Source organism: Myodes glareolus, chromosome 14 (genome assembly GCF_982192425.1).
Source record: "Myodes glareolus chromosome 14, mMyoGla1.1, whole genome shotgun sequence".
In the NCBI taxonomy this organism is placed as follows: domain Eukaryota; kingdom Metazoa; phylum Chordata; class Mammalia; order Rodentia; family Cricetidae; genus Myodes; species Myodes glareolus.
Window position 1 is genome coordinate 1,753,107 of NC_142039.1, and position 14,529 is coordinate 1,767,635.

Sequence of the window (14,529 nt, forward strand, 5' to 3'; positions counted from 1 at the left end):
TGAGATGACATTGTGATATAGACAGCGCTATCATAAAACCATTTTGGGTACCAGCTGCTGAAATGGTGCACCTTCTCATATTCTGGCCAGAACTCCAAATGAGAATTTTGGGGGAAAAAAAAACCTATTGATTGCTTGGAAATTGTTTGCAACGATACTATACAGTAATTTTGGAACTTAACCACCACTTAATTTGCAGGATCCCATTAAGAGAACATTGCCCACATGACAGTGGGAAGCAATTCTAGAAGATGACACCCCATCCCAAAAAATTTTGTCCATAGGGTTGGGAATACTGTATAAGGGTAGTAATTATTACTTGTACTATATAGTGGGTTGGGGTGAAAACTATGTTTGTTAAAAAAGGGGGGGGGGAGATAGTAATAGTGGGTAATAGAGTGAATACTTATGAGCTATTATTTATGAATAATTTATTTACATTGGTATAGTTTTTGTATATTGATACAAGTTCAAATTATATTTGTTACTTTTGTTTACACTGTTTGTACATATATACAAAGTTATTTTGTCAGATTGTATATATGCATGTTTCTACCTCAGCTTAGGACATTTTGTATATTGATACAACTTTTAGGGCAAATTTTCATATTGCATTATATATTACTCCTACCTCTGATCAAGATACTTATAGACTGTTTACATTTGAGGTCATTGTCCTCATCTGTTGCACATTTGTTTACAGATTATTTAATATTCTTACATGAAGTTTTAGTCTTTAAGTTATACAGTCATTAATTATTATAGATCAATAGTTGTTCATGTTTGTTGTACATACAGTCAAATCAATTAGGTTCTTTAGACATATAGAGATTGTATTCTGTCTAGATAGGTAATCTTCAGCCACTTCAAGGATCTGTGGTACATGGAATTGAAATAATTTAGGGTTCTGTTGACATGAGACTTGATTGCTTCTGACAGCACCAATCTATTCCCGAGAAAATGTTGAGCACCACTTGGAGTTTGTTTTCTTGGCAAAACTGGCCTTTGGGCAAGAAACTGACAATGCCTCAACTACTGACAAGTTACATAGTATCTGGAAATGGATAAGTAGGATTGTCAAATCTTCCAAAGACAGGGTAAAATGGTTATGAAAATTTTCCTGCCTCTTAAAATGGTCTGTCAGTTACACTAGACCTTATCCAAAGTTGGTTGCTTCAACGTTGCAAAATGGGACTTTGGGTGATTGCTCAGGTAGCTAATTGTCTCTGTCACATATTTCTCACTTTGTAAGCTACTTGATTGTACTTCCTTCCTGCTCAAGTATCATTATCTCCCTTCTCAGGCCTTCGATGGGGTTGAAGATTAGTCATAATTACTGTACTCTTATGATCCAGCCAAGCCATTTCCTATACAAGACTTAGACTCCATAAGATAGAATGTATATTAAAACATTTAGCATATGTTCCTTGTTTAATATTGTTTATGCTGGTTGTAATTCTAATTATACTTGATATCTGTTACTAGTATATATAGTTTTGTATTGGGTTTGGAACTCTTATTTAAATAAAAACAGGAGGTGCTGTGGGAGCACATTCTGCTCCTTCTGCCAATAGCCTTTAAGATACCAGCCCACTTGGACATGGTTTCTTATAGTTTAAAAAGCAGCAGGAACCATGCACCTGCTCTCTTGCTTCCAATTCCTGTTCTGGCTGCTAGACTCTGTTCCTGTTTGAGCTCAGAGGACTATTGTTTAAGACAGTGATCTCTAAGTTTTTCCTTAAATAAACAACATTTTTATTATCCTAATTCTGAACTGAGTGGAATTATTTTACAGCATCACTGCTTGGCTTATTAGCTCTAGCTTCTTCTTGGCAAACTCTTACATCTTAATTTAACCCATCTCCATTAATCTGTGTATCGCCATGTGGCAGTGGCTTACTGGCTAAAGTGCCAGCATGTCTATCTCCGGCAGCAGCTTCATGGCATCTCCCTAATTCTGCCCTTCCTTTTTCCTAGTGCAGGAGAATTGTCTGTATTCTGTCAATCATGTTTTAAATAAACGCTGATTGGCCAGGCAGGAAGTATAGGCGGGTCAACCAGACAGGTAGTAGAGGCGGGGTGATGAGAACAGGAGTAGTCTGGGAAGCAGGAAGCTCCCTCCGCAGTCCAGCCCAGACCACAGAAGAAGTAAGATGTGAGCTGCCCTGCTGAGAAAGGTGCCAAGCCATGTGGCTAACACAGATAAGAATAATGGATTAATATAAACTACAGGACCTAATAAGTAACCTGAGCTAATGGACCAATCAGTTTTAAAACTTATGGAGATCTCTGTGTGATTTTCTTTGGGGCTTGCTGGCTGTGGGGAACTGGGTAGAACATAAACCCCAACAAGCCGGCCCTCGTGCTACATTTTCCCAGCATTCAGCCTAGCTTTCCCTGCCTACAAAGTTCTGCCTTGATATAGGTCCAAAGCAGTTTCTTTATTAATGGTAATCACAGCACATAAAGGGGCTACCACATCACCACACTCTAAGCACACATCAGGCAGCTGGATGACACAAAGCAGTGCTGGAGGCTGTGTTTATAAGCCACACTCTAAGCACAGTCTCAGCACAAAGTTCAAAGCACCGAGAAAAGCCAGAGTTTAAGACAAACAGAAAAAGTTCTTGAAGTTTCTATAGAGAGAGAAAGTAAGACAGAAAAGGTTTGGGATAGAGGAAGTCCACAGAGAAAGAATGAGTTTTTAAAAATGGACTACATATCTTTACTAACACAATATTGACTGAACATAAACAAATAAAACATGTACAGAAATAGCTAAGTAGAAGGAAAATACTGATTATACTCAGCAAACAAACTCAAATGCTCAGAGAGTAGGTATAACAGCAGCCATGTGTGGGGTCAGAAAAGATCCCAGAAAGCATTCCAAGTTTGGTCTGGTAGGATAAGCATGAGATAGTTTCATTCTTTGTGTTCAGGTCATACGTAAGCTTTTGTACACATGGTCCAATACACAGTTCAGCTTTCTGTATCTCTAAGTTCTCTGAGCAACGCCAACTGCAGACTGAAATACTTGAGAGAGTATCTGTACCCACATGTACACATGTACACCCCTTTTCTTCTAATTCCCTATACCACACAGAATTACAATTAAGTGTTGTTTTTTAGAAAAATAAATCTGAAGATTCTTTAAAGATTTTTTTTAATATTAGCTGGGCAGTGGTGGTGCATGCCTTTATTTCCAGCACTCTGGAGGCAGAGGCAGGCAGATCTCTCTGAGTTTGAGGCCAGCCTGGTCTACAAGAGCTAGTTCCAGGACAGGCTCTAAAACTATAGAGAAACCCTGTCTTGAAAAAATTAATATTGTATTTACTGTTGGGGAGCACACATGTGTGAAGGTCAGAGGATGACTTGCAGGACTCAGTACTCTAATTTCATAGTGGCTTCTGGGGATAAAACTTAGGTCCCCTAGCTCCCACACTGACAGGTTAAGCCATCCCCAGACCATCACCTCAGGCCCATGTTCACACTCAACCAACCAATACAGATATAAAGTAACATTCCCAAAGGAGAAACTACAGAAAAACTCAAGACACAGCTGCTCTGTAAGTTGTTAATCCTGTAATAATGGACCCTGATGAGAACAGCCTGGAAGAACTTTCAGATAAAAGAATTATTATAACTATGCCCAAACAACTCAAAGAGGATATAAACACCCTTCAAGAAAAAAAAGAAAAAAGAAAAAAAAAAGAATGAAATGCATATTTTAAGCCAAGCACAAAGCAGAACTAAGCAAAGAGAACTGATGGAAGACCGCACAAAAAGGATGTTGGAAATGGAAAACTCAATAAGCCAAACAAGAATACAAAGGAAGCCTCACCAGCAAAATGGAGCCTGTAGAAAGCTGGAAAGCAGTGGGAACAGAAGGTAGACAAATTGGAGCACTCAATACATGTAATCTTCCACACACATGGACTAATGGACAGAAATCACATGATTATGTCCATGAATGCTGAAAAGAGTCCTTGGCAAAATACATCATCCCTTCCTGATACCCTGAAAAGAAAGGGGATGGAGAAAACACAATACCAACATAATAAAAGCTAAGTATGGCAAACCAATAGCCAGGATCATAGGGAGTGGAGAAAAACCTGAAGCACTCCCACAGAACAAGACAAGGCTGTGGGTGTCTGCTTTTGCCTCTCCTGTTCAACAGTGCTTGACATCTTAGCTAGAGCAACAGAACAAGAGAAGGAAATAAGAGGAACACACATAGCAAAGGAAACTGTCAAAGCATTTCTGTTTGCAGATGGCATGGTTCTACATATGACAGACACCAAAGACTCCACCAGGAGACTCCTAGAGCTGATGAATACTTTCAGCAATGTGGCAGGTTACAAAATTAACATTCCAGGACTGGAGAGGTGGCTTAGAGATTGAGAGCACTGCCTGCCTTCTAAAGGACCTGGGTTCAATTCTTAGCACCAACATGGAGCTCACAACTGTCTGTAATTCCAGTCCCAGAGAATCCAATGCCCTCTTCTGGCCTCCAAGGACAGCAGGCACCCACATGATACACAGGCATACAAAGCAGAGAGAGGAGAAAGAGGGGGAATACTCTTGAACTCATTGGAACAGGGAAGCACTTTCTGAGCAGGACTCCAATAGTACAAGGCATTAAGATCAACAATTAATAAATGAAACCCTGTGAAACTGAAAACTCCTGTATAGCAGAGAACACTACCAGCCAAGTAAAGAGGCAGCCTACAGAGTGGGGGAAATTTACTAGCTATTTAGAATATACAAAGAACAGAACAAAAACTGAACACCAAGAAAACAATGACAATTAAAAACAGCATGGAACCGGCAACCACAGAAAGCTGAAGCAAACAATTAGGCTAAGGGGCCAAGCCAGTGAGACTGAAAAGACTATGGGGACTTTTGAAGTTAGACTAAATGCATTTTGCATTGTGATATGGCTATGTCTATGAGGGCCAGAGAATATAATGTGGTTGTCTAAATGAGAATGATCTTCATAAACTCATATATTTGAATGTTTAGTAACCAGGTGTGGAGAGCATTTGGAGGAACCGCACCCTTAAGATGGCGCCGGTTTCCTTTTCCGCATTCCCTGCAGCAGTACGCTCGGAGATAAACAACTCTTTATTTGGCTTCCTTTTGGCTTGTGACTTCATCATAAGTCTATCGTATGATGATCATATGGTGCTGACGCTTGCATGGCCCTATTGGCGATGCCCACGTGGCAGCAATGGGTTGGCAGGCCTTGCCTATAAGAGAGCTGGGACCGGTCTGCCAAGGAGAGGAAATAGAAGTAGAGGCCATGCTCAGTTTGCTGTAAAAAAGGTCCTGAATAAACTGCTTGTGAGAAGAGTTCCGGTGTCGTGTCCTCCTTGCTGGTCGAGGCGGCCGTGACAACCAGGTAGTAGCACTATTTGAGAAAGATTATTAGGTGTGGCATTGTTGGAAGAAGTATTTCACTTGGGGTGGGCTTTTGGGTTTCAAAAGCCCATGTCTGGCCTAGTCCCTCCTCTCTCCTCTCTCTCTCCTGCTCCCCAACCCCTCTTACAGATCTAGCTGTAGTTCTCAGCTAATACTCCATCACCATGGTGATGCTCCCTGCCATGATGATAATGGACTACGCCTCTAAAACAGCAAGCAAGTCTCTAAATGTTTTCCTTTATGAGGGTTGCTCTAGTCATGGTGTCGCAGCAATAGAGCAGCAACTAAGATAGAATGAACACAGAGATTCAAAGAAGAAATGCAAATGGCTGAGAAATCTATCCTGCATGTTAAGTATTTTTAGTTATCAGGGAAATGAACATCAAAACTACTGTGAGATTTCATCTTACCCAAGTCAGAAAGGCTAAGATTTTGGGGTTTTTGTTTGTTTTTTTTTTTAAAGGCAGGAAAGAAAAGCAATAAATGCTGGTATGAATGTGGGGAAGGAAACTGTTATTCACCACTGGTAGAAGGGCATACTTGTACAACCACAATGGAAACCAAGGTGGATATTCTTCAGAATGCTAGAAATGATCCTGAGCATAGTCCCAGAAGATACATGCTCATCCATGTCCATTTCTGCTCTTTGCACAATAGCTAGAACATGGAAAAGACCTAGATGTCCATTATCTCAGGAGCGGATAATGAAAGCGTGATTCCTAGATACAGTGAAATTTAGTTCAGCCATAAAGAAAAATGAAAAATTTGGGGAAATGGAATTGGACGTAACCATTCTGAGTGAGGTGACCCAGACCCAGAACCAGAGAAACCAATGCTGCATGCTCTCCCTTACACATGGATGCTGGCTTTGTCTCTGTAGATATGTGTGTTTACACTGGGAGCACCCACAGAAGGCAGGACACTAGTCAAGAGCTATGGGTGTGTAGGTTTCAAGGGAAGGAGAATAAAGCACATGGAATATGAAGCAAAGAAAGGGGGAAATGGAATAGAAAAGGTTCAGTGAAGTTGGGGATGGAAGGCAGGGTAGAGGAGGAAATGTTGGGAGGGATAACTAAACTATAGACCCTTGAAAATGGCAAGTGAAAATCTACTACCATAGAAACATCATAAAAAAATACATATACATAAATTTAAATGGAGTTGCACTGTAAGATGGAAGAATGCCTCTCCCACATACCATAGACTATCTATTGAATAAAATCCATTGTCGAGTATGGGTTACCTCTTTTTGAAATGTTGATTAGTGGGGTACCACAGATTCCCCAAACACTGCAGATTGTTGCCATTGTTCTTAGTTAGCCTCCAGAACCTGACAGTAAGACCTATTGCTGAAGACACCACCTATCTATTTCTTATTTCAGGGAGAAATCAAGCTGGTAGCAGTTCACACGGATACTTCTTACCTGGATGAATGAATAAGTCTATGTATGCTACCAGGAATACGCAGCGGTCTTACCCAGCTGTGAATCCTGAGAGCTCCAATCACGGCTGGCCTGGTATGAAGTGTGCACTGCTGCAACAGTATGGCAGTAATGAAGCACTTTCTGTTTCGGTTGAAATCCTACACTACAAGACCAAACTCAGGCCAAATCTATGGCTAGCTAGGTCATGGGCCCTAGGGGAAAACTGAGTACTATTAATATGCTAAATGGACACAGTGACACAATTCCCTCTACATTCTTATCTGTGAACCTCCTAGTGCTCATCAGAGAAACGTCTTTCTGCAGTAGATGGTGATTACTACAGTGACATTCAGAGAATAAGAGACTGTGAGTTCTATGATCTAACTGGGACATATATACCATATTCTCTCCTTTCAAGGCCCAGGGACCATTGCGGAAGAGAAAGACAAGACTGTATGAGCCGTCAGTAGTGGACATCTGCACGCAGCAAAACAGGATTTTCTGGAGACAACAGGACTGCAGCACATGAACTCAAAGCAGTAGTACTACATGCACAAGACTTGCACATCATCAAGCCAGTCAAAATCCCAGCAGGAACGGGAGAAGGAGCTGTCCTACTTAGTGTTCTGTTGCTGTGATGAACACCAAAAGCAAGTCGGGGAGGAAAGGGTTCGGTCGGCTTAAGTGTCTGCATTGCAGTCTGTCACTGATGGAAGCCAGGATAGGAACAGAGCAGGAACCTGGAGGCAGGAGCTGATGCAGAGGCCATGGAGGGGTGCTGCTGACTGACTTGCTCCCTACAGATTGCTCAGTCTGCTATCTTATAGAGTCCAACACCACCAGTGCAGGGGTGGCCCCACTCACAGTGGGCCGGGCCCTCCCCCAGCAATTGCTAATTAAGAAAAATTCCTACAAGTTTGACCACAGCCTGATCTTATGGAGGCATTTTCTTAATTGAGGTTTCCTCTTCTCAGATGTGGTGCAGGAGAATTGTCTATATTCTGTCAATTATGTTTTAAATAAATGCTGATTGGCCAGACAGGAAGTATAGGTAGGAAAACCAGACAGGAAGTAGAAAGGATGCAATGAGAACAGGAGAATTCTGGGAAGGAGGAAGTTGATTCCTCCCACTCCTGCCCAGACCACCAAAGCAGCAGGATGTGATCTGCCCCACTGAAAAAGGTACTGAGCCACATGGCTAACTCAGATCAGAATAATGGGTTAATATAAGCTACAAGAGCTAATAAGTAGCCTGACCTAATGGGCCAATCAGCTTTATAACTTATAGAGCTCTCAGTGTGATTTTCTTTGGGGGTTGCCGGCTGTGGGGTACCGGGCAGGACAGAAACCCCAACAAGCTGGCCCCTCCTGTTACACAGACGACTCTAGCTTATGTCAAGTTGACATAACTTGACACCTCCAGCACCAGGGCTTACAAACTTCCCCTCCTTGATGAGGAGCTATTGGTAATTAACGGCTACAGAGGGAGGGAGAGTCAGTTTTCTTTAAGGATACAGTCCTTGAAAGGCTAGTCATACTCCAGTAGATGATCCTACACCAATTCTCAAACAAGTATCACTAAGAGACTTGGCATGTCTATAAAAAAAAAAAAAGCACACAAAGTTTGAAAGAAAACGTGATGAGAGAGGAACAGGGAGAAACTGGAGGGGAGGGATAGGGAGGTGGATTTATCAAAGCCTATAATGTATGTTTATATATATATATAATATCTTAAACAATAAAAATTTAATGACATAATAAAATTTTGTGTAATATAATTGCAGTATGTTTTTCTTTTTTATTAATTATCAAATATGAAAATTCATGTGAAACAAACTTGACCCTCTTTTATTTTGAATCAAGTTATTCTTAGTATAAAATAAAGAAAATGGATGACAAAATGCACAGAAATAAAAATTCAGGGTAGATGAAGAAGCATGCAGTTGGCATTATTCTTACTGTTTTTAAAATTACTAATTAAATTTAATATTTTGACATTCAAAAAGGTTTAGGTTGCGCTGCCAGTATCTGAAGTCCATGTCATAGAACTATACTTTCAGTATGAATTTGTACTTAGGTTTTCATGAAATTGGAGTTAACTCAAATACTGGTTGGAGGGATTTGAGAACCTGAACTCTTACTCTGTTAGCTCTTTCCGTAACTTTACAGTCCTCCTCTTTTCTCGGAGCAAAACACAGAGCAGAAAATGTACTAAGTCCATCAGTTTCCTCCTTGCTTTTTCCTTATCTTCAGACTTTGAAAAGAAATTACTAGAAAGTTATTTTTTTAAACAAGAAGACTTGCACATCTTTCTTAAAACACTTCAGGCTCCTGTGACCCCACTCACATCCATTTCTAATCCTACTGCAGAGCAGAGTTGAAAGCCAGTCTGTGCCCCTCTGTGTACAAGGCACTAACACGAGCACTGACAGCATCCTCAACGGAAATGGGAGCTTGGGGTAAGTTTCTTTTCTAACTTTTTTAACTTCTTCTCTCATACCTTACATCCCAACTGCAGTTTCCCCTCCCTCCACTCCTCCCAGCCCCTCCCCCACCTCCCCTCTTCCCCCAGGACCAATTCCTTCTCTAAATTTTTCTAATTATAAATTTTCTCTTTTCCTTACGCACATCATCGTAACTTTGACTTACTAAGTAGAAGTCAACCAAATATCTCAGTAGTTCACCCCAATTAGGCACCAAGAGAAGCCACGAAGTTAAAGCCCAAAGGAAAAATGATTAAACAATTCACCCAGCTTCTAGGATTTTCCATGAACTCACAGCTGGCTTCTGCGCTTTGGGAGAGGTGGGACACACTTCCTTGTGACTCCAGGCAGCTGCTTGTAAGAGATGCCACTTGAGGGCACTTGGGGCAAAACCCTACAAAAGCCACGGTTGTAGACATGTTCCACCATATCTTCTCAAGATTTGCACTCTGACCCTCTGGATACTTGCAAGTCCTGCACAGACTGAAAAATATAAACAGTGAGTATGTCCCATGGTCCCCCAAATGACTGCTTCTTAGAGAATGATGACATGAAGCACCAGCTGCTCACAAGAAACACAGCTAGACAAACGAGCATATTCCTATAATCTAAGCACTTAGGAGGCGGATACAGGAGGATTGTGAGTTTAAGGCAAGACTGGGCTATGTACTGAGTTCCAGGACAGCCTCATCTACAGAACGAGACCTTGTCTCAAAAGACAACAAGCAAACAAAAAATGGTTTGTCTATTTTTAGGATATTTTGAATGAACTAGTGAATCAAACAGCATAGGATGGAGGAAAACCACCATCAATGATATGTGTCTTAACAGTTAAACTGTGACCCATGGAAGGAATCTACTCTGATTCTTTTTTTTATGCACCTCGAAGACTTACATTTCTAAAGAGTAACTCTGCAAGATAATAGCATACTTGATAATTATAATAATTCAATTGCATATGAACACATTCAAATATCATACTGTACTACTAAAATATGTACAGTTAATAAAAGTTAAGAATATTTGAGTTGGGTGTGGGCAATTACAGGAAATGCACAGACTCCTGTAGACTAAGCAACACACTACTGAATTACGAGTGGGTGGGTCTTTGAATAAACCAAGAAGAAAAAAAAATTAAATCCTAGAATTAAATGAAAATGAAAACACAGTTACCTGAACCTGTGGGTTATAATGAAAGCCATCTTAAGAAGGACGCTTAGAGCACTACGTGCCTACATTTCAGAAAGCAGGGTTCTTAACTAGACAAACAGGAGACAAACATTAAGGAACTGGAAAAAGAATAAAGTAATCCCCAGAGCATCAGACTGATGGAAATAAGTAAGACCAGAACAAAAATTAATGAAATAGAAATGAACCAAAAACAATAAAAAGAATCAATGAAACAAAGACCTGGGTCTGTGAAAAGATAAACAAAATTAATATACCTTTAACCAAGTTAACCAAAGAAACAAAGAGATTCAATCTAATATAATTAGGGGTGGAAAGGGAGAGACTGCAATAGACACAGAGGAAACTCAGAGGATCAAGAAAATGTACTTAAAAAATATTTCACTAAATTGAAAAATCTGAAAGAATTGGATGGATTTCTAGATGTATTTGAGCTACCATAGTTAAACCAAGATAAAACAAATAAACAGATACAAAACTACCAATGAGATAGAAGCAGTAATTCAAACTCTCCCATCCAGGCCTGAGCTGGCAGAGAACACAGATGGCTCCCCCACTGCCCAGACTTTTTGGGTTGGGGAGGGGGTTGCACATTCAACCAGAACTGGCTTGGTCTGGTTCTTTCCAGGCCTGAGTCAGTGGAAGACACAGATGCCTACCCATCCCCACCCCCAGACTTCTTGGTCATCATTGTACCAAGGACTGCCTGAGGTCTCTAGACCTGGGCAGGGGAGAGGAGAAAAAACTGCTTTTCTTCAGTTCCATGCCATTCCTTGTGGCTACGGTGAGCAGGACTCAATCAAGCACCAACCTGTGACCCAACCAAGAGCCCTGGTACCAGGTGACTGGGCACCATTATAGTGAGTGAGTACAGGATGGGAAATAGGAGAGAAAGAGGCAGAAGGGTCCATGGGCTGGGGAGAGAGGCAGATCTGAAGAGATGAGAGTGGTGAGGGACAGGCTGATGTGAATGGTCTGCTTGCCACCCGAGTCCAACGTGGTGTCCAGGCCTGGACTATTGCCAAGGATCAGGTCTTTGTCTGAGGCCCTGAAGCAGCCAAGGAGGGCTGTGTTGATATCTGTGATTCCTATCATCACTGAGGGCAGTGTGAAGGTCTGTAGTCTGGGCTACCACCTAGGGTCATGTTAATGTCCAAGGGCCATATTTTCATAACATAAGAAAGGAAGAAACATGTCCAAATTTTTCTTATGAAGTCAGACACCCAAACCAGATAAAGACCCAACAAAAAAGGAGAACGATAGGCCAGTGTGATGGAGGAGGGTTATCTGTCTATTGTGTTATTTTCATTGGTCAATAAAGAGACTGCCTTGGCCCTTTGATAGGACAAAAAATTAGGTAGGCGGAATAAACAGAATAGAATGCGGGAAAGAGGGCAATGAGGCAGAAGCCATGGAGCCAGCCACCAGGTCAGACATGCTGAATCTTTTCCGGTAAGCCACCACCTCGTGGTGCTACACAGATTATTAGAAATGGGTTAATATCAAGATATGAGAGTTAGTCAGTAACTAACTCTCTAGAGATAATGGGCCAGGCAGTGCTTAAATGAATACAATTTGTGTGTTGTTATTTCTGGGACTAAGCTAGCCGTGCGGGAGCTGGGCAGGACGAAAAGCAGGCCTGCCCGCAGCTCCTCACTACACCAGTGTCACCATGATCTAGTAGCTTTCATTCTGGGGATGCAGAGATGGTTCAACATATGTAAATTAATAAAGGCAATTTACTACATAAATATATCCAAAGACAGAAACTACACGATCATTTTATTAGGAGCATTAAAGGCCTTTCACAAAATCCAGCATCCCTATATGACAACCCTGGAGAGACAAGGGATAGAGAAAATACATGTCAAAAAAATGAAGGCTAAGTATGGCAAACCAATAGCCAGGATCATAGGGAGTGGAGAAAAACCTGAAGCACTCCCACGGAACAAGACAAAGTTGTGGGTATCTGCTTTTGCCTTTCCTGTTCAACAGTGCTTGACATCTTAGCTAGAGCAACAGGACAAGAGAAGGAAATAAGAGGAACACACATAGCAAAGGAAGCTGTCAAAGCATTTCTGTTTGCAGATGGCATGACACCAAAGACTCCACCAGGAGACTCCTAGAGCTAATGAATACTTTCAGCAATGTGGCAGGTTACAAAATTACCATCAGTAGTTTTCCTACACACTGAAGACAGACTGAGATGGAAATCAGGGGAACTATCCCATTCACACAAGCATTGAGAAATCACATTGGCACTACCAGGAAGCTTCCTCCCCAGCTTCCTCATTGTACCAGAAGGTTGATTGGGAAGAAAAGTCTTATCCAGCTATGAATGCTAAAAGCTATACTGATGATGGCACAGAAAAATATGCCCATGGAAACAATAGTGATATAAATTATGGGGGTAACCAACCACTTCCTGATTGAACATCAGGTCTACTTCACAAGAGAAAACACATGTGTGGTACTATAAATCTGCTCAAGAACCAATGGTTAGTGAACTCACAGGCCCCAACAGGAAAAATCCCTACTATCATTTTGCCAAATGGACATAGTATCAAACTACCATCTAAATTGGTATAGATTGGAAAAGAGAGCTAAGCACAAAAGGAAAGCCTTTATCAACCTCTCCCCACAAGGTTCAGAGACCATCGGAGGTCAGGGAGGATCTTCTAGGCATGCCAGGAGTGTTGCCTTCCTGAACTAACTCACAGTGGCCTGCTCAAGACCAAGCAAGTCAACACCCCAGCATGCAAGGGGGAGGGGTTCTCGAGCTCCCACACAAGAGGAGCTATGGGCAGTTTATGGCTTCTAGGGGTGAACCAGTTTTCTTTAAGGTTGTTGTCCCTGGTGGGTGGACCAATCCTCCAATAGATGGCCCCAATTCCATGAGTATACGGGTAGCAAAAATTGAACTCAGTAAGTTACAATTTTAAGGGGGGGAAAAAAGGACAAGAATTAGGGAGATTTGGGAGGGAGTGAAGGTGGGCACAGACACCCTAAAATATTCTCCTTTGCTCTCTGCCCATTGCTCCCATAGGAAGAAATCGAACCTTTGCCCTTGAGGAGGAAGGACTTCAGCGTCTAAGGAGGCCAAGACACAGATAGAACAAGAAACTGAAACAGCCCAACCAGTTAGCTCAGAACATCCTTACCAAGGTGGCGAGGCAGAGCGGCATTTTCTGTCGGCCATACACTCCCGCCCACACAGAACAAGGAATTAGTCTAACCAGCTGAGACTTCCACTTCCCTGCCCCTCAGGATTGCTTCGTTCCTGTATCCCAACAATGCATTCTGGGATAGAAAAAAAAACGCTGAAGGGTAGCAACTCTGTGTCTCCCTCTAGTGGTGAGACTGAACCACAGAAAAGTTCAGTTATCAATGCCAGAAAATGCCCAGGGGAGTAGTATCAGCAACACTTGACAGCTTGGTTTAGGTTATAACCCTCCAAAAATAGTTAAGCTTTTAATATTTATATTTATAAAAACAAGCTATAATAATAATTGTGGTAACTAGAGAGTTTCATAAACATCTAAAAGTCATTAGATTAATCCAACTAGCTGAGAATACTAAGGGGGAAAACAGATATATAATGAAGAACAGAAGAGTAAAAAGTGTCCTGGATTAACATTTCAAAGTCAGTCCATTTGCCAACATGAATTCCCAGAATTACAGGATCTACTTGCTTTCCCAATCAACAAAGCCAGGAACCCAGTTCACTAAGAGCTAGGCTTTAGTGACAAGGTCTTGAGATGGGTTTGTTTTCAGCATTTCTTTCTCCCTTTGCCTACTTAGAAGATGTGAGAATAGGGCATTATTACTTCTTAGTTTCTTTAGATACAATTCCTTGAATTTTTCCACTTCCATTTTACGAGAATCTTCTTGCATTCTCATTTTCGAGAGCTCAGATGTGAGCTTCGTCAGCTCTGCCTGACTCCACATTGCACCACATCCTCCCTTTTCTTCCCTGCTCTCCTTTGGGTGCAGCCTCCAGCTGAAACCAATTA

At 41.5% G+C, this 14,529-nt stretch overlaps 1 protein-coding gene across 1 annotated transcript in view; it reads right to left on the bottom strand.

Moving 5' to 3' along the window:
• Positions 1–14,529, bottom strand: part of LOC146891886 (uncharacterized) — a 29,488-nt gene that overhangs the window by 14,387 nt on the left and 572 nt on the right. Inside the window, 4 exon segments of the mRNA XM_087896731.1 lie at positions 8,987–9,099; positions 9,595–9,802; positions 14,310–14,486; positions 14,488–14,516. Of these exon segments, the coding sequence (XP_087752857.1) occupies positions 8,987–9,099; positions 9,595–9,802; positions 14,310–14,486; positions 14,488–14,516 (527 nt within the window).